This window comes from Equus caballus, chromosome 7 (assembly GCF_041296265.1).
Source record: "Equus caballus isolate H_3958 breed thoroughbred chromosome 7, TB-T2T, whole genome shotgun sequence".
Taxonomy (NCBI): domain Eukaryota; kingdom Metazoa; phylum Chordata; class Mammalia; order Perissodactyla; family Equidae; genus Equus; species Equus caballus.
In genome coordinates this window covers 100,655,659-100,676,185 of record NC_091690.1, presented here as the reverse complement: position 1 = coordinate 100,676,185, position 20,527 = coordinate 100,655,659, and the positions used below count along the sequence as shown (strand labels likewise).

The 20,527-nt window shown below is 35.9% G+C and overlaps 1 protein-coding gene across 11 annotated transcripts in view; it reads left to right on the top strand.

Moving 5' to 3' along the window:
* CCDC73 (coiled-coil domain containing 73) overlaps positions 1-20,527 on the top strand; it is a 151,568-nt gene that overhangs the window by 128,210 nt on the left and 2,831 nt on the right. For 10 of the 11 annotated variants that reach the window (XM_070274984.1, XM_070274993.1, XM_070274991.1 and 7 more), the window contains 4 exons: positions 888-1,022; positions 12,511-12,697; positions 14,034-15,497; positions 17,459-17,592. In XM_070274984.1, coding sequence (XP_070131085.1) covers positions 888-1,022; positions 12,511-12,697; positions 14,034-15,497; positions 17,459-17,592 — 1,920 coding nt within the window. Of the gene's footprint in view, positions 1-887; positions 1,023-12,510; positions 12,698-14,033; positions 15,498-17,458; positions 17,781-20,527 lie in introns of those variants that run through there. The other variant, XM_070274992.1, reaches the window with a different exon arrangement.

Below are 20,527 nucleotides of genomic sequence, written 5' to 3'. Positions count from 1 at the left end.
TGGATGGAGCAAGGCTCTCAGGGAGACGGGAGTGAGATCACAGAGAGAGGTGAGCCTTGGAAAAGAAGCACCGCGCAGAGATGGACTAAAGATGCTTAAAAATAGAAGAGATGGGGGGAAAGCAATAGGTGAGCTCCTGTCTGTTAGCCTCTATAAGGAATATTACATGCATTTGTGAAATTGTTAGTAATTTTAAACTAGTTGAAGAGAAACTTTATAATCTTTCATGACAAAAGGGAATTTTTCTCCTCAGTGGAACTTACTTTGTCTGTGTTTGAGGATTCCATGAAAGAGTACTCCCCAAGAAAAAGATTATGAAATTTTGTTGTCAGTGAAAGCCCAGTGTATAGATGTAAATATTAGGCTGAACTGTCAGTGTCTGTTTTACTCCTTGGTGCTCGGTACTACTATTCATCTAGTCGAGTTAAAATCCATATATCTAATTTGCAACCAGAAAATAAAACTTCAAGAAAGCAATGAAGGTGTAACTTTCATAGAATTTTTATGATCAAAAATAAATCAATAATTTTATATTTGTAACGAGAGGTGGTTTAATGTAGTAGTTAAGAACACAACCCCTAGATTTTGCTTTGGGGTTGAATCCTGACTACTACTTTTATGGACCTGATCTTGGGCAAGTTAATTAAGGTCTTCAAGCCTTATATTTCTCACGTACAAATTGGGGATTAAAAATACATCATAGGACCTTTATGAGTATGAAATTATGTTTATTAAAGACTCAGCACAATTCAGTGGTAGCTCTTAATATTAGTAATTACTTTGGGGTTGTTTTCATTTTTTACTATTTCCTAAAACTTGTGTTAATAAAGTATTTTCATATAGAACACATTTAGTTACCTGCTCATTTTGGTTAAATTTTGTATTAGGTTGAAGAACTTAATGGTGAAATTAATGAGATTAAAAATGAGTTATCATCACTTAAAGAAACTCATATTAAGTTACAAGAACATTACAACGAATTATGCGATCAGAAAAAGTTTCGGGAAGACAAGAAATTTCAGGTAAAATTCAAGTATGTTGGGGGTACCAGCTGTTAAAGAAATTAGGACCATCACTGATGATTTTCTCCCTGCTTTATATTTTCAGTTTCTCAACTTTAAAAAATTAGTATAAGCAGGTAGTCTATAATACATTTTTAGTTAATTTTTGTGTACAGTATGATATAAGGACTGAGGGTCATTGTTTTGGAGGTGGATTTCCAATTGTTTTAGCACGCACATTTGTTGAAAAGGCTGTTTTTTCTCCCATTGTACCTTGGTACTTTCCTTGAAACTTTCTTTGAAAATCAGTTGACCAAATATTTTTGTTGGTGCCATCAAGTGGATTCCAACTGCTAGCGCCCCGCAGAGCGGAACCTTGTCTGGGTCTTTTGGTGCCATCCTCTCACCTGCTGGCACTACATCAGACAGTGATCCCCTACAATTCATAGGTTTTCATGGCCAATTTTTTTGGAAGTGAGTTGGCCAAGTTCTTCTTTCTGGTCTGTCACAGTCTGGAAGCTCTCCTGAAACCTGTCCACTGTGGGTGACCCTGCTGATACTTGAAATAGCAGTGGCACAGCTTTCAGCACACACACGGCTGCCACAGTGTGACAACCAACAGACTGGTGGTGTGGTTCCCTGACCAGAAATGAGTCCAGGCCATGGTGGTGAGAGCACCAAATCTTAACCACTAGACCACCAGGGCTGACCCAATATATGTGGGTCTATTTTTGGACTCTTTACCATGTTCATTGATTATATGTCTATCTTTAAGCCAATACAACACTGTCTTTATTAGTGTAGCTTTATAAGAAGTCTTAAAATGTGGTGGTATAATTTCTTTAATTTTACTTTTTTTTCAAAACCGTTTGGCTATTCTAAGTCCTTTGCATTTCCATATAACTTTCAGAATCAATTTGTCGATTTCTAAAAAAAAGGCTGTGGGATTTTGATTTGGATTGTATTGAATCTATAGATTAATTTGCAAGGAATTAACATTTGAGCAATATTGAGTCCTCCAATTTATGATCTTGGTATATATTTACATTTATTTAGATATTATTTCATATCTCAGAAATGTTTTGTAGTTTTCATTGTGTAGATCTTGCAAGTATTTTGTTAAATTTACCCCTGAATATTTCGTGTTTTGGAATCCTACTGTAAACAGTATTTTAAAAATTAATTTTTCAAACTGTTCCTCGCTAATATATAGAAGTAAAATTAACTTTTACCTCATATCCTATTATCTTTTGAATTAACTTAATGTTTTAGTAGGTTTCTTGTCAAACTTTGGGGTTTTCTATGTACGTGATCATGTCATCTGCGAATTTAAATCAGTTTTATTTTTTTCTTTCTGCTCTGCGCACATTTTTCCCTTAGCTTACTACACTAGCTAGGATCCTCTGGTACAATGTTGAATGAAAGTTGTGAGAGTGGACCTGCTTGCCTTGTGTCTCATCTCAGATAGAGTGTATTTAGTCTTTCACCATTTCATATGTTAGCTGTAGGATTTTGTATATGCTCTTTATCAGATTGAGAAAGTTTCCTTCTATTCCTAGTTTGCTAAGTTTTTATCATGAATGGGCATTAAATTTTGTCGAATGCTTTTTCTGTATCTAGCGAGATGATCATATTTTTTTCTTCTGTTAATGTGTTAATATTAACCAACTAATTTCACCAATTGATTTCCAAATTTAAAATAACCTTGCATTTCTGTGATATGTATTGTCTTTTTTATATATATCTGGATTTGATGTGCTAATGCTATGTTAAGGATTTTGCATTGATGAGGAATATTGATCTCTAGGTTGTTTTTCCTTTGTACTCTTTTGGTCTGGTTTTTGTATCAGTAATACTGGCCTCATGAACGGAGTGAGAATGTGTTCCTTCTTCCTGAAAGAGTATTGTGTAGAACTGGTGTTATTTCTTTACTAAATATTAGGTAGAATTCACCAAGGAAGCTATCTGGGCTTTTTCTTTGTGGGAATAATTTTAATAACAAATTCACTATTTAGATTATTTGTAGGGCTGTTCATATTCTCAATTTCTTCTTGTGTTGCTGTGCAGAAAATAGCCAACATAGCAGGGCTGTGAATGCTCTCCTTAGAAAAGCCTGTTTTTAAGGTTGGCCCTTGACTGATAGCTGGAAACTTGGGTTTGGGGAGAGTTACCACCATTTCCTAACTGACAGGAGTGTCTCACTGTGCCTAAACTGTTTGTCAAACAGTGGGGTTTATTCTGAACATCTGATTTCTTTCTGAGAGTCCAGAGTTTTGGTGCGTGCTAGGCAGAGGGTGACTGCGTGACTAGCACCCAAAAGAACCTTGAGCACTGAGTCTCTACTGAGCTTCCCTGATAGACAATAATTCACATGTATTGTCACAGTTCATTGCTGCAGGAATGAAGCATGTCCTACATGACTCCCCTGGGAGAGGACTCTAGGAAGGTAGTGCCTGGTTCTCCCAGACTTCACCTCATGTGCCTTTTCCCTCTGCTGATTTTTCTTCCATGAGTATGACTATCTGTTGAGTCTTGTGAGTCTTCCTAACAAATCACTGAAGCTGGGGGTGGTCTTGGAGACCCCCACACACTTTGAAGGAATTCATCCTTTTCATCTAAGTTGTCAAATTTATTGGCAAAGAGTTGCTCATAATATTCCCTATCATTATATTTCTCTGTAGTACCTACATTGAGGTTCCCTCTTTCATAATATTGGTAATTTGTGTCTTCTTTCTCTCTCTCTCTCTCTCTCTCTCTTTTTCTTGATCAGTTTAGCTAGAGATTTTCAATTTTATTGGTCTTTTCAAAAAACCAGATTTTGGCTTCATTGATTTCCCTCTCATTTTTGTTCATTTACTATTTCATTGGCTTTTGCTATTAACTTTATTATTTTCTTCCTTCTACTTACTTTGGATTTAATTTGCTATTCTTTGTCTAGCTGCTTCAGATGGAAACTTAGATCATCAATTTCTGGCCTTTCTTCTTTTCTACTGTAAGCATTTAAAACTATGCATTTTTCTCTAAGCACTGCTTTAGCTTCATCTCACAAATTCTGACACGTAGTGTTTTCATCATTATTCAGTTGAACATATTTTAAAATTTTTCTTGTGAGGTCTTCCTTGACCCATGAATATGGTTATGACCTGTAACTATATTGTTTAATTTCCAGATATTTGAGAATTTTCCAAATATCTTTCAGTTAATGATTTCAAGTTTCATTTGGTTGAGGTCAGTCTCTGTAAGACTTTTTTCCTTTTAAATATATTAAGATTCAGTTTTTGGCCAAGCATTTTGTCTATCTTAGTGATATTTCATGTGCCCTTGAAAAAAATCTGTATTCTGCTGTTGGTTGGTTGAATGTTTTATAAGTGTCAATTAGGTCAGATTGGTTGATGATGATATTCAAGTCTTCTCTGTCCTTACTGATTTTTCTGTTGTACTTGTTGGTTTCTCTACTTGTTCTGTCAATTAGTGGGAGAAGACTATTGAAATTTTTAATTTTAATAACTGAATTTTCTTTCTCTTTTCAGTTCTGTCAGGTTTTGTTTTTTTTTTAAAGGTTGGCACTTGAGCTAACATTTGTTGCCAGTCTTCTTCTTTTTTCTTCTTCTTCTTCTCCCCAAAGCAGCCCAGTACATAGTTGTATATTCTAGTTGTGGGTCCTTCTGGTTGTGCTGTGTGGGATGCTGCATCAGCATGGCTTGATGAGCGGGGCCATATCCACGCCCAGGATCTGAACTGGTGAAACCCCAGGCCACTGAAGTGGAGCATGTGAACTTAACTGCTCGGCCATGGAGCTGGCCCTGCTGTCAGTTTTTGCTTCAAGTGTTTTAAGCCCTGTTATTAGGCTTAACATTTATGATTGTTATGGCTTCCTGAGTAATTGATCTTTTTATCATTATGAAATGTTCATTCTTATCCTAGTAATACTTGTTGTCTTGAAGTCTGTTTTGTCTGATGTTAATACATCTACTCCATCTTTTATGATCAGTGTTTGTATTATCTTTTTCATCGTGTTACTTTTTTATGGGAATATTCATATTTTCTTTTTTTATGTTGAGTCATAACATGAGGAAGTCTTTTTCTTTGAGAACTATTTTATTGTATTTTTTATTGTGGTAAAATATATGTAACATAAAATTTACTATTTTAACCATTTTTATGTGAATAGTTCAGTGGCATTAAGTTCATTCCCAAATGGGTATGCTTGTGTACCAAAAAAATTATATTTCCAAAAACAGGCAGTAAGCCGATTTGGCTCACTGGCCATAATTTGCCAACCATTTTCCAGAGTTTATTATAGTCTGCTTTCAAATAATATTATACCAAATTCTCTGATTAGGTAAGAAACTTACAATACTGTATTCTCATTTCCTCCTTCTCATCCTTCATGTTATTTTTATCATACGTTTTATTTCTACATGTGTTATAAACTCCACCATATATTGTTATTTATTTTACTTTAGACTGTTAATTACCTGGTAAGAAAATTAAGAATTAGATAAAAGGTCTTTTATATTCACTCATATTTACTGTTTCTGGCACTCCTCATTCTTTTGTGTAGATCCAGGTTTCCACCTATCATATTCCTTCAGCTTGAAGAACTTCCTTTAATATTTCTTTTTATGCACATCTGCTAGTGAGGAATTCTCTCAGCTTTTTTTGGTCTGAAAAAGTGTTTATTTCTCCTTAATTTTTCAAGGCTATTTTCACTGAATATAAAATTCCAGATGGACAGGGATCTTTTCATTAATTTGAAGATGCCATTCCATCGTTTTCTTGCTTGCATTGCTCTGGCAAGAAGTCTGTACATATTACATTTATATCCCTTTTTATAAGTATCTTTTTATCTCTGGCTGCTTTTAAGACTTTCTTTTATGACTGAGCAGTTTGATTATGATGTACCTTGATGTGGTTTTCTTTGTGCATATCTTGGGATTTATCGAGTTTCTTGAAGCTGTAGATTTATAGTTTTCATCAGATTTGGAGAACTTTTGGTCATTATTTCTTCAAAGATTTTTTTCTGTCCCCTTTCTTTTATGGGACTTCAGTTACACATGTTAGACTGCTTGATGGTGTCCCACAGGTTACTGAGGTGCTGCATGTTTTTTAGTCTTTTTTCTCTCTCTGCTTCCATTTGTTATGTCTGGAAGTTCATTTATCTTTTGTTCTAAAAGTGTATAATATGCCATTAAGCTTATCCAGTGGCTTTTTATTTCAATACTATATATTTCACCTCTAGAATTTCCACTTGGTTCTTTTTTTTGGTATATTTAATTTTTTTCTTCATTATATTCATGTCATTGTCCTTTAAATCCTTGAACATTTATAATAGCTATTTTAAAATTCCTTTGCCAATTCCATCTCTTGTCATTTCTTTGTTTCTAGTGACTAATTTTTCTCCTGTTTATAAAATGTGACACTGTTCTGCTTCTCTGTCTAGTAATTTTTTATTGAATTAGAACATTTTGAATTTTATATTACTGATTTCTCAACTTCCTTGTCTTCCTTTCAAGAGTGTTGAAGTTTGACAGGCAGTTAAAAGTTATTTGCAGATAAGCTTCATCCTTTTGAGGCTTAATTTTAAACTTACGGGTGAATCTAGCACAGCCCTTACTCTAGGGCTAGTTCATACCTAATCGAAGGTGTGATCCTCCAGGGGTTTTAATAGAATGCCCAGGTGTTCAGCAAGGTCTTTCCACTCTGGCTGGTTGGAACTCAGACTTTCTGCATACCTGTGGAGTTCTGCGAATTGTTCAGTTTACAGCTTCCCTGTAAGTCCTTGTGGACTTTTACTCTACACATGTCCAGCTTAAAATTCAGCAACAGACCGAATATGCAGATTTCTGGGGCTCTTTTTCTGCATAGCTCTTTCATGCTCAGTACATTGCCTCACAAATTACTGCCACTTCAGCCTCCCCAAACTCTGATCTTTGTCTTTCCAACTCAGTGAGACGATCTTGCTTTGTGAGATTACTCCTGGTAATCTCTCTCACAAAGCAAGATGGTGCAGTTGGTGGTGCACAGAGTGTCTCTAGGCAAAGGCAAAGTAATTAGAGGGTTCGTCTCATTTTTTCCCCTTTCTCTAAGAGAATGGTTTTTCATTATATGTAGTCGATTGTCTGAAAACTTTTGTTTCATTTATTCCAGTTTTCTAGTTATTTATAGAGGGAAAGCCAGTCAAGTCCAGTACCAGTTACCCTGGCATGGCTAGAAGTAGAAGCCTAAGTTTAAATAATCTTATGTTAAATGTTCTAGGGAAGTATAACATCTTAAAGCTGTCTGATTAGGCCTTCTTCAAGCAAGCAGTTTTATTTTTATAATATACATGTCTTTTTCATAAAGCAGCTATTCTTAATACATGTGCTTATTAACTCATTCATTTACTTCATTCTTTTATCTATGCATTTATTCAACAAACATTTACTGAGTATTGTCAATGTGCCACATGCTTCAGAAGATTATGAGAATATAACAATGAAAAAGACACACATGGTTTTTCAAGGAATTTCCAGTCCAGCAGAAGAGACAGGGTAAAGAGCAGTTGTAGTGCAGTGTGAAAAGTGCTTCCATGGTGGCAGGTCCAGGGCGCAGTCAGGGCGCAGAGGAAGGAGAGATCAGCTCTACTCAGGAGGATGGCTGCTCAGGGCAGACCTCACACACACAGACTTTTTGAGCTGAGTTGTTAAAAGTAAGTAAGAATTTTCCAGACAGAGTATTTCAAGTAAATGGAGTAGAATGGGCAAAGAATCAGAAAAGTGAAATATTGTTATTCAACGTGGAAACTACAAGTAGTTAGCATGGTTGCAGGGTAGGAGGCTAGCTGTGCACTAAGTAGCAGAGAGGCTGAGGACAGGCAGAGGACAGCCCACTGAGGTCTGTACCGTCCCTTTGTAGAAGTCTGTTCATCACTCTACCATTTGAGTAAAGTGATCAGATTTACTTTTTTGAAAGATCATTTGGATGACGATATGGGTAGACAAGTGGGATAAAACTAAAGGCAACGATGCCAGCTTGGAGAATGCTGTAATAGTCCAGGCAGGAGATGGTACTGTCATTTTAAGATTTATACTGTAACACAGCCTGAGAGTGATAAATGGCAAGTAATTCCTACAGCATCTGATTGCTTATAGAAGTGAATATAGACTTGTATTCATAAGTAAATCATTTAGCACTCATTCACTTTTAAATTGAAAATAGCTTTTATTTAATCAGATTATAAGTCATAGTTTTCATTTTAAGAAGTGTAGACAATACAGAAACATTAAAAGAAGATCATCCATAATCCTACCACCCAGAAATAGAGATTGCTAAAAATTTTTTTGTATGACCTTCCAGTTTTTCTATACATGTGTTTGTATGGAGATAACATAGACATTCATATAAATGCACTCTTTAAAAACTAAAATCATACTTTCTCTGATATTGTGTAGCTTTTTTATTTAGAAATTTCTTTTATTGTGGTAAAATATATGTAACATAAAACTTGCCATTTTACAGTGATTACATTTAAAAATTACAGTTGAGTTGCATTAATTACAAGTACAATGTTGTGCAGTCATCACCACTATTTCCAAAACTTTTCCATCATCCTCAACAGAAACTGTGTAACCACTAACCAGTAACTCCCCATTTCCTCCTCTTCCTGGATCCTAGTAATCTTTAACCTACTTTCTAACTATGAATTTGCCTATTCTATATAGTTTATCTAAATGGAATTGTACAATATTTGTCCTTCTTGTCTGGCATATTTCACTTAGCCTAGTGTTTTCAAAGTTCATTCATGCTTTAGCATGTGTTAGAACTTCATTCCTTTTTATGGCAGACTAATATTTCATTGTATGGATATATGATATTTTATTTATCCATTCACCTGTTGATGGACACTTGGGTTTTTACCTTTTGACTGTTGTGAATAATACTGCTATGAACATTGGCATGCAACTCTGTTTGACCTTTTTGGGGGGCATATACCTAGGAGTGGATTTGCTGGGTCATAGGGTAATTCTATATTAAACTTTCTGAGGAACTGCTTTTGTTTTTTTAAACTTAGTAGGTATCTTTCTAAGTCAGTAAAAATTGATCTGTATCACAGTTTCCATTGTGTGAATGAGATGTGTCATAATTTATCAACCCCTCTACTGTAGAGCATCCTTGTAGAAATGTCTTTGTGTACTTTTGTGATTATTTCTTTAGGACAAATTACCAGAATTGGTATTGCTGGGTGAAAGAGCTTGCTCATTTATAATTTTGATATGTATCACCAGATTGCCTTCCAGAAAGGTTGTACCAGTTTATACTCCCACCAACCATATATAACAGTGCCTGTATACTCAAACTCTCTTGATACTTACTTTATCACTTTTTTTTGTTTGTTTGTTTGTTTTTGCTGAGGGAGATTCACCCTGAGTTAACATCTGTGCCAGTCTTCCTCTATTTTGTATGTGGGATGCTGCCACAGCATGGCTGCCAAGTAATGTAGGTCAGTGCCCAGGAACTGAACCTGGGCTGCTGAAGTGGAATGCACTGAACTTAACTACCAGGCCACAGGGCCTGCTCTAATTTGCATTTTTATTATGTTAAACATATTTTCATATATTTGTCATTTATATTTCTTTTTTCTATTGCTAGTTTATATATTCCCATTTACAATAAAACATACTCAAGTCTCTCCCATTTTACAAATTAAACAGCAAAAAGCCTTGTTTGATCCCACATCTGTCTCTAAATACAAGTTAACTCACTGAATACCCTTTCCCCTTGTCCCTATTATATTTCATTCATCTGCTTTTTCCCCTACATCTCAGGCTTTTCCTTAAGGCAGTAAGAATAAGAATTATTACTATTATTATCATTAATTGATCAACCATGAGCTATATGCTTTATATACATAATTGAATTTATTCCTCACGTAGAACTACATGAGACCTGAGTCAGATCCATCGAGCCAAGCCATTCCTGAATTCCTGATCCATTGAAACTATGGGAAAATAAATGTTTGCTGTTTTAAATCACAAAGTTTTGGGATAATTTGTTACACAACAATAAATAACTAATATAAGTATCTTTCTAGGATTTCACATTTAATAAGTACTGAACCCAGGATTGGAACCCATATTTATCCAACTCCAAAGCTCCTGGTAAACTACCGGACTGTTTTTCTCAATCTCCTTTGAAAGTGTCTCTTCCTCTGCCTTTCCCTTGGGGATTTACATTAGCATTTTCTCCTTTCTCCTCTTTTCTTCCCAAAATACACTCTCCTTAATCAATCTCATCAACTTACACATCTTCACTTGCCATCCATCTGCCAGTGATTTTCAAATCCACATTTCAGGTCAGTTTTCTCTCATAAGCTCCAGATTCCTACATCTAAATGTTCACTAGACATCTCTACCTAATGTCTTACCAACTCTTCAAACTTAACAGGTCAAACTGAACTCATGATGTTTTCCTGCAAAACTGCTACTCTTCCAGTTTTCCAGCTCAGTAAATGACATCCACCAGTCAGTCACCTAGGTATCTAGTCTGAACTTTGTGAATCAACCTTTTTTTAATTGAGGTCACATTGGTTTATAACATTGTGTAAATTTCAGGTGTACATTACATCATTGTATCATTGTATCTCAACTTCTGTATAGACTGCATTGTGTTCACCACCAAAAGTCTAGTTTCCACCCTTCACCACACACACGTGCCCCTTTACCCATTTCACCCTCCCCCCACCCCTTCCTCTCTGGTAACCACCAATCTGTTCTCCCTATCGGTGTTTACCTTCCACGTGAATGAAATCATGTGGTTGTCTTTCTCTGTCTGGCTTATTTCACTTAGCATAGTACCCTCAAGGTTCAGTTCATCCAAGTTGTTGCAAATGGCACGATTCTTTTTTTTATGGCTGAGTAGTACTGTGCATATATATTTTTTATATATATACACAATACACTTTATCCATTCATCCATTGTTGGAGACTTAGAATGCTTCCAAGTTTTGGCTATCGTGAATAATGCTGCAATGAACATAGAGGAGCATATATCTTTTCGAATTAGTGTTTTCATATTCTTTGGAAAACTACCCGGAAGTGGAATAGCAGGATCATACAGTATTTCTTTTTAAATTTTTTGAGAAATTGCCACACTGTTTTCCCTAATGGCTGCACCGATGTATATTCCCATCAGCAGTGTATGAAGGTTCCTTTTTCTCCACATCCTCTCCAACACTTGTCATTTCTCATCTTTTTAATAATAGCCATTCTGACAGGTGCAAGGTATCTCTCATTCTGTTGTGATTTGCATTTCCCTAATAATTCTGCAAATCAATCTTAACTCTCCTCTCTCAGCCTTCCTATCTAATCATTCACCAAGTCGTCTTGATAGGAATTCATCATTCATGAATCTGTTCATGACACTTCATCTTTACTGGTCACCTGGACTGCCATGGTACTCTTCTGATGCGTCTTTCTGCCTCATGTGTGGTCTCCCTTTAATTCACTGTTTTTCAGACTTCTAGGTGCAACCTATTAGTGGTTCATGAAAATTAGTTTAGTGGTTTGTGACCAGCATACTCTTAAATATGAAATAAAGTAGCATAGAAGACATCAGAATGTATCTCATTAAGAGCAGGTATTGTTTGGTGTGCTCACTGTATTGTAAAATATATTTCTCATTGCAGGTTTTAATCAAGTTTGGAAACATTACTCTATCCACTCTTTATACTGCAGCCAGAATGGCCTTTCCAATCAGATCACATTAATCACCTTGTCTAAAACCCTTCAGTGACTCCTCACTGTCTTCCTGGTAAAGTTGGAACTCCTTAGCACGCTGTGTTTGGCCCTTAGTGACCTAGACCTCCTAGCTTACTCCAAGTCGCATTTCTCTCCATCTTGTCCCAGCATCTGAGCTCTAGCTGAAGGAATCACAGGTAGTTCCATGAAAAGACCATAATCTTGCTGGCTTTTGAGCATTTGTTCCCCCTGAAGTGTCTCCTTATCCCCATCTGTCCCACTGGACTGCAAGGTTTTTGAGCATAGGGAGTGTTTTGTTCATCATTGTGTCCCAAAGCCTAGTGCAGTGCTTCTATGTTATCTGTGCTCAGTATACATGCTGAATAAATGGATGCTGAATTAATTCACTATTTTAAAGATACATAAAAATACCAAACACTCAAAAGCAATTTTCCTGCCATGACTACCTTGCTTCGAATAAAGGAGTGGTTCTTTTATTACATGTAAGATAATGTGTGGTATTATGTAATATGGAACGCATATTTGAAAACATGTAAGGGTCTCCATTTTGTTTACATATGATAGACTATACAAAATGAACTTCAAGTGATCTTGTTACAAAGACTAATAGATTAAATTTAGTAAAAAAATTATTTGGTTTTCAAATAGAAATTGCTGAATGGTTGAACTGAAACAAAGATTCCACTTTGATCAGCAAAGTTTGTTCAAATGTTTTATACTTTATAGTGATCTGCTTTTATATTAAAGGAATCTTTTCCATTTTAAACTAGAATCTTCCAGAAGTAAATACTGAGAACAGTGAAGTGTCAGTGGAAACATCAGAAAACACCGTCCTACAGAAATGTAACTCTGGGCAAGAGACATGGGAAGAAAGCACTGTGCATTTTTGTTCAGATACTGAATACAGAGAAGAGGAGGAACAGAAAGAAGACCCACTTACAGAAGAAATCACTGAAGGTAACCTAAGGTGGACCTGCCGAAGTGCTCTGGAGGCCGCCTGTGGCATTTAGGGGATATCAGCTGCAGTCTTTGCTTTGAGGACCTTGTAGTGTAGTTAGAGAAATAGTGAATTCATCTGAATTCACTGACTGAATGTTACCGACTTTAGAAAAGCAGTCACTACAGAAGTAAAAGATAAGGTGGGCTTGGGAAAAGACAATGGATGTACAGAATTTAAATCTCCAAATAATTCTTTTTTAGTGGTGGATATATCAATAGAAACAGAAAAGATACACATAGAAAGAATTGAAGGATTAGGTCTTCACCAGGCAGATGTACATCTGGAGGCTGAAAATAACAGAATCTCACAATCTTAACAAAACAGGCTTCCTATGAGCTATGCTTTACAGTCAGTGTTTTTGGGGAAAAAATACATTTTGCTTCCCCTTCTCATCAGTCCTCGACTTTTTGCATTTTGGTTTTGCCTTCACTGGTTTGCTGAGAATGTTCTCTGGGTTACTGATGCCCTTCTGATTACCAGATCTAGAGAACACTTTTCGTAGTTCAAATGACCTCTTTGTAACCACTGAAATAATTTACTAATCCGCCCACCTTCAAAAAGAGTTGTTTTAAAGACAGTACTGATTGTCTGAAGGTATTCAAACCTTGGCTGAACAACCACTTGGTGGAGGTGTTGTAGAGAGAATGATTGGACTAAAAAGCCTGTCAAGCCCTGGATTTTGTATTGTAGATTACTCTGACTATACTGAAATGTTGAAATCTATGGTTAGAGCCCAGATGAATAAAATTAATGTCTTAAGTAGACAGTCTAGACACTTGCCCACAAGTATTCCAGAATTTAAAAATATTTACAGGGTAGTGAAAGAAAAAGTGATGACTGTTAAGTCTTGAAGAAACCAGCTAGCAATTTCTGGACCTAGGTAGTAATGGAAATTAAGAGTATAACCTGTTAGGATAAATTAATTTTTATCTAATCAGCTATGTATTTATATGGAATTGTACTATATACTCAAAAAGCAGCAACAGAGTAGAAAAATGAAAAGCATTTTGTAATACCCTCAACTTACTCCCCCCTTTTTAAACCAAAAATACTTTTGCTGTTATGAAATAAAAATTTAATATAGGTAGAGCCAAATATTTTAGCATGCTAAATATATGCTTATGATGATAAAGGAAACTCAATAGGTAAAACTGGTGTCATTATGTTTGTGTAATAATTGGCCAATGAAATATTTAAAGCTAAATGTTTTTATAAAAATAGGCAATACATATATCTTATAAAAGCAGGCTTTAGTGTATAACATCAAAATTTACTGTGTTCTCATCATGACAGATCTGCAGCTTTTTGAAAAAAGCTCCAAGAATGAAATTGATACTACTGTACCTCTGGATGAAAATCAAAGTGAAATCTCCCTGAGCAGAACCCTCTGCAAAGAAAAAGGACTAGTTAGTCAAGGACAAAGCCTGAATGTTACCGACTTTAGAAAAGCAGTCACTACAGAAGTAAAAGATAAGGTGGGCTTGGGAAAAGACAATGGATGTACAGAATTTAAATCTCCAAATAATTCTTTTTTAGTGGTGGATATATCAATAGAAACAGAAAAGATACACATAGAAAGAATTGAAGGATTAGGTCTTCACCAGGCAGATGTACATCTGGAGGCTGAAAATAACAGAATCTCATTTAACAGTATCTTCAATGAGACAGCTCACGATACAGATCAGAAAGATGTTTCTGAAGATGAACAAAATGCCAGAGAGAAGGAAATTACAGACAGTGACCAAACCAAAGCAGATCTGGATTCATCTCTAGATGTAAAAAAGAATCCTGTTGTGTGTCAGAAGTACATTTTAGAGGATTCAAATGATGTTATGTTAGATGATAAACAATGTGAAAAAAAACAAAATCAACTGTTAAATAAAAACAATGACAACATACTGCCATTTAAACAAACTTCCAGTTGTCAGCAAGTCTGTGATACTTCAGAGAAACCTGAACTGACGACTCCCTGTCACACAGCAGTCCACCTCCCCACTTCATGTGCTGCTTTCAGTGATAATCTGAAAGTACTTAGGAATTCAGATAAAAATGGTAATGTAATGTCTGTGTTCCTGAAACCCAACTCAAGCCCTGGGAACAGAACTATATGGAAAAATCTGAAGGATATGCAAAACAGTCAATTTAAGAATTGTCTGGGATATTTGGAAAACAATGTGACCACCTCCCATCTTGAGGTTAACAATGAGAATATACATGCTTCACAAACCAAAGATGTGAACACTGCTGTTCACAAGAAGACTTCCACAGAAACACAGTTTTCCAGTGAAGAGAGTCAGACTGATGACAATCAGATAACAGAAGCCACAAAAAATGACCTCTTCCTTTTTGTGACTGTTAATGAAAGACAGCACACACTGTTAAATAATACAGAGAAAACAGAGTCATTAAATGACATCGTTTCAGGAAAAATTTACAGTGAAGGACAGCTGGAAGAGTCATGTTCTTTTCACATAGAGGCATCTGCAGATTTAGTAAACAGAAGTGGAAGGTCAGCCTTTGATCTTTCAACTTCAGATAAAAAAACTGAGAAAACTCCAGTATATGTGAATTTTTTAGACCCCAGTCCTTGGTCAAAAGTAAATCAAACTGAAAGTCAAACAGTGAGCACTTCAACTTCCAGCATTCCTTTGTTGCTGAAGGAGAGACCAATAGGTCCATCAGAAAACAAAAAGACTGTTTCTATGACACTTTGTAAAAATGTTGCTGTCTATGACGGCAGGGAGGATATTGGACCAGGTAAGAAATCAAGATTTATGTTTTAATTCTTTTAAAATTTATATTTCTACTTACTATTCTTGGTAAAAATTCTCCAAACACATTGTGTTTAAAATGAAATAGTATTTTTTTGCCTACACCTAAAATATTCCATGTACATATATATGTAAAAGGTTTTATTTAAATGGAAGTGGATTTCTTTTTATCTAAATCTGAGTCAGTACTACCAACATGTCTTGAGGTACAATTCCATTTTGGAAATTTAAAAAAAATTATTTTCATCAAGGAACTAAAAATAAAAACCACCACAGGTCTGGGTCATTAATTTTAAACTCGAACACCTACACCTACCTAATCTTCTTTTTACTTTCTAGAGCAAATGCAGTGAAATTAAGGCTTCTGCCAGTGTGACCGTTTTTTTCTTTCTATACTCAAAAAAACTTCCTTCTCTCAGAACATTTTAGTCTCTTATGTTGTCACTTTCTTCCTGCAATTCTCTCCCTTTCCTTAATTTTTCTCTTTCATCTGTCCCTTCACCACCACAAATCCAGCTCTTTGTTTTCTAAGTGTTACTGAGGTGTAAGAATACATTTTGTATCACTGATGTTTGTCACTCTTTGAAACACTTTAAACTCAATTCTTTAGGGGCCGGATCCGTGGCTGAGTGGTTAGGTTTGCGCGCTCCGCTGCAGCAGCCCAGGGTTCGGATCCTGGGCGTGGACACAGCACTGCTCGTCAGGCCACGTTGAGGGGGCTTCCCACATCCCACAACTAGAAGGACGTGCAACTAAGATATACAACTGTGTACGGGGGGGGTTTGGGGAGATAAAAGCAGAAAAAAAGAAAAAAACCTCAATCCTTTAATAATTATGTACCTATATTGCTACATTCAAATGTTAACTATTTCAGAGAATAGAAGGCCTATTCTATTCTTTAAAACCACATGAAGTAACAATGTCCTCCAAGTTTTGCTTTACAAATGCTCCAGGATAAAAAAATAGGGGGAGGTAAATGGATGAAATACATGACTTAATACTGATGGGTACTGAAGCTGGGTGATGGATACACTGAGGTTCATACTCTCTACTTTTGTGTATTTGAAATTTTTCATATTATAAATATTTAAAAATAAAAATATACTCCATAGCACATATGGTGCTGTATAAATATAACGAAGATAATAAGTATATTTGTTTACTAGCATGAATGAAGTACTGTAGAGAAAAATAGAAAACACTGTAAACCCTCATTTCACAAACTATAATTTTCCTAATAAAATGTATTATCTTCAGATTCCATTACTTTTGTCTGTCAAATGCTGTGGTCAGTCAAGGGCTGGTCTAACATTTACCATTTTCTCACAGATCCTTTCTTCTAAATTAAATCTCAATGATACAAATCATAAGGATGGAAGGGGAGATGTCTAAAATTCTGTAGAAATTCAACTTGTAAAATACTCAAATTCCTAAGTATCTTCTAACCTTCAAATTAGACTTGTTTCTCTACATCATTTTGATCTATTAAAGCCCAGTGACCCTCTACTAGACAGCCCTTTGTTTGCCTTACTATGGCCGGTTTCTTTAAATATATTTTATAAATCTGACTTTTAGTTGGTTTCAGACTTTTCCCATTAATCTGAATTGGTAAGATGTTCACTACATAAATGTTTACATGTGTGGGCAATGCAGTAACCAGGGGAATAAGCATAACATTTTATGTGACTTTTGTTTTATAAGATATTTATATAATTAACATTTTAATGTGAAATCAGGTTTTAGAAAGTAGCAAGAAAATTTTTTCTGAAATGAAATGCCCAATGTAAGAAACTTACGTGAAAACTATAAAATGGTCAAAGTAAAAAGAAAACAGAAAGTTACTTTTTAACTACAACAGCGTAGGATCAGAGAAAAACAAGTTCAGTCACTAAAATGAGTGCCTGGAGAATAAAATTCAGTTGCTGCCATTTCCTCTTTGTCAACCAGATACTACCAGCATCGACAGAGCTGCTGACACTTTGAATAACTCGAGCATCCATCCAGATCCCAAGGGAGAGCCCAGTGAAGCGAGGAATGCGACTGCAAAGACTTTTTATGATTCTTCTTTTCCCACAGAACATGTAAGTCAATTAAAAATACTGCCGAGCAGACCTTACTGAGCTAATTCTACAGATATGTGTAGAACTGTATGCATCTGGATGCTTTAAGACCTAACTGATCTCCAAAATAATATCAAGAGGGCAACATGGCACCATTTTTCACAATTAAGGTTGATGGAAAACAGCAGGAAAAAGTCACAGTGTATAAATCAAATAGATATAATCCAGCCTGTTTTGGGAAGGAGAGTGTGAGGTAGTGTGTTATGTACTTCTATTTTTTAGTCAACTAAATTTAGGAATAGTGGCATTTGAGCATTTATTTAAACTAAAAAAAAACAGATCACCCATCTGAACATTTAAAATTTTACTTTAATCAAAATTACCTTAACCTAATCAATTAAGTTCATTTGTTTTTACTAGTGCTTAAGGTAATTTACATTATTTGGGGAAAATGACTATTGCAAAGGCAGAAGTTTATCTGTTTTAAATTACTTCATTTGGAACACAGTATGTGAAAGGACCCATTAGCCATAAATATATGGTATGAAGTATGAATATAAACATTAAGCAAAGTATTTGTAGATCATATGGCTCTGGGAGTCCATTTGTTATATGAAAAGCAACTAACTATAACTGACAAGTTTTTTTGTAAAATTTGTAAGTTTTTTCTTCATGTGTAAAACTTCAGCACAAAAAAGGCTGTACTCTTCTAAATCCAAGGAGACAATTATAGGTATAACTGCTAAAATGTAACCTAAAAAGGTTAGGAAAGATTACGTTTAAAAAAAAAACTGCATAGTGACATGATTTTAAGGTCACTGTATATTTTCAATGAGAATTATGTCACTAACACAGTCTTAACAGCTTTTAACAATCAGGATCTACCTTTTCTAATTGAGCTCAGCAACAGTTTCAGCTTGATGTGTTACACGTGTGTAACCTTTAAACTATGGTAGCCAAAGCACAGTGAACCCGGCACCAGGAAATCTAAGTTCTGGCCAATTGGACAAATCATACAATCAAAGCAAAAAGGAGACTTGAGAGTATAAAGCTGAACACTCATTTCTAAGTAGGTGAATATTTAACACTTAGAAGATGACTGCCCTATTTTCAAACAGTTGAAGGGTATGATGGAAATTTCACACCTCGCTTTCAAGCCCATTTTAATTAACCCAATAAGGAAGTTCTTTTTGTTTAATTCCTAATGCTTTTCCTGTAATTAATAGTTTTTAAGAATTTACCTTTATAGAATTTAAAACTTTTTCAAAGAAATATTCCTGCAACAGTCCTGTATGCTACTTCTATCTTACAGATGAGGAAGCAGTGACATAAGGTGAAATAACTTTCCAAAGTCATTAAGACACAATCTGCAATGGATTTAGACTAGATATCTTGGCTTTTAGTCAAATGCTGTTATCAACTTTCATAATCGGAAAAAAATGTTCCTTTTCAAAATACTGGTGCATGTATGGGGCCAGCCTTGTGGTGTAGCAGTTAAGCTCACACGTTCCGCTTCAGCAGCCCCAGGTTCCCCGGTTCAGATCCCTGGCGTGGACCTACTCACTGCTTATCAAGCCATGCTGTGGCACGTGTCCCACATAAAATAGAGGAAGATGGGCACAGATGTTAGCTCAGGGACAATCTTCCTCAGCAAAAGGAGGAGGACTGGTGGTAGATGTTAGCTCAGGGCTAATGTTCCTAAAAAGAATACTGGTGCGTGTAAAAGAAACCCAGCTCACTGGCTAAATATACGTCTTCTAAGTGCTTATTATCATGTCAAGCTCTATGCCAAGTAAGCATCACTGTCCTGGCTGAAGCTTGATTACCAATTAACATCCAGTGTGGGACAAATTTAAAAGCGGATTTATTCTTTTGCCTAGTCTACTGAAAATACTATTATCTCTGTCTGGATTAAACTGGACCAATCCAGTCTCTTTATGAAGCCCATTTATACTTAATATTTTACACTTTTCTGGACCAGGGACTGTCAGATGACAGCTGGTGGGACGAATGCACTCCCTTGTTTTAGTTACATTAGAGCACAGCCGCACCCATTCCTCTACCTATTGCCCATGTTGGTCTTTGTGCTGCATGGAAGAATTCAGCAGGGGGAGGGAGGCCACTTGGCCCACCAAGCTAAAAACATTTACTTCCAGCTCTTTACAGAAAAAGTGTGCCAACCTTGTTCTAAATGAAGACAAATGAATTTTATGAAGACTACACCCAGAAAGTGAATGGAAGTTCTTTGTATTTTTATGTGTACTCTCCACACCAATCCTGTTAAATTCTGGGTAGATATTATGAGCTAGTCCACTTTCCCCCTATAGATTCAGAGCAACGTGCAAGGGGTGTTTTTGTTCTTGGAGGGGGTTAAGTTGATAGCCTGCTGCAATCTTGATTATACCCAGGAATGAGGAGGAGACAGAGGGGCCAGAGTAAGCAAAGAAAGCCACTTAATTGTACACATCCAATGAATTAGGTTCACCTGGTTAAATTTTCAAATTTACAGCCTGTCCACCCCAGGCTGAAATAAAAAGGACTAGTACCAGGCTGGGGGAAATTTTAGGCCAAAGAGTAGATCTTTTGAGTCCGACAGAAAGAGGTTAGGAGGTAAGCGATTTTTAAAATGAGGAAAGAAAGGAGCAGCTATGTGACGACACATCTAGAACTAGAATCGCTGCTGTAAGCTGCAACCTCAATAAAGCTAAGTGGGACAGGCTGCTAAGTGTAAATTTTAATCTCCGCTACCTCTTGCTTTCTACTGTACAGCCAATCCCTGCTCATGCCCCTCCCACCAAGTAGGTAGTTAAGAGGAAAGAAACTAAAGCAGCTATATGTAAATGTCTCCTTCCTTTCCATCATCGTTAAGATAAAAAGTCACAGAAACAGGTTTTTAGAAAATTGGGTAATTTGTAGTTGATGTCAAAGGCATCAATCAAGCATTTTGATGGCAAAA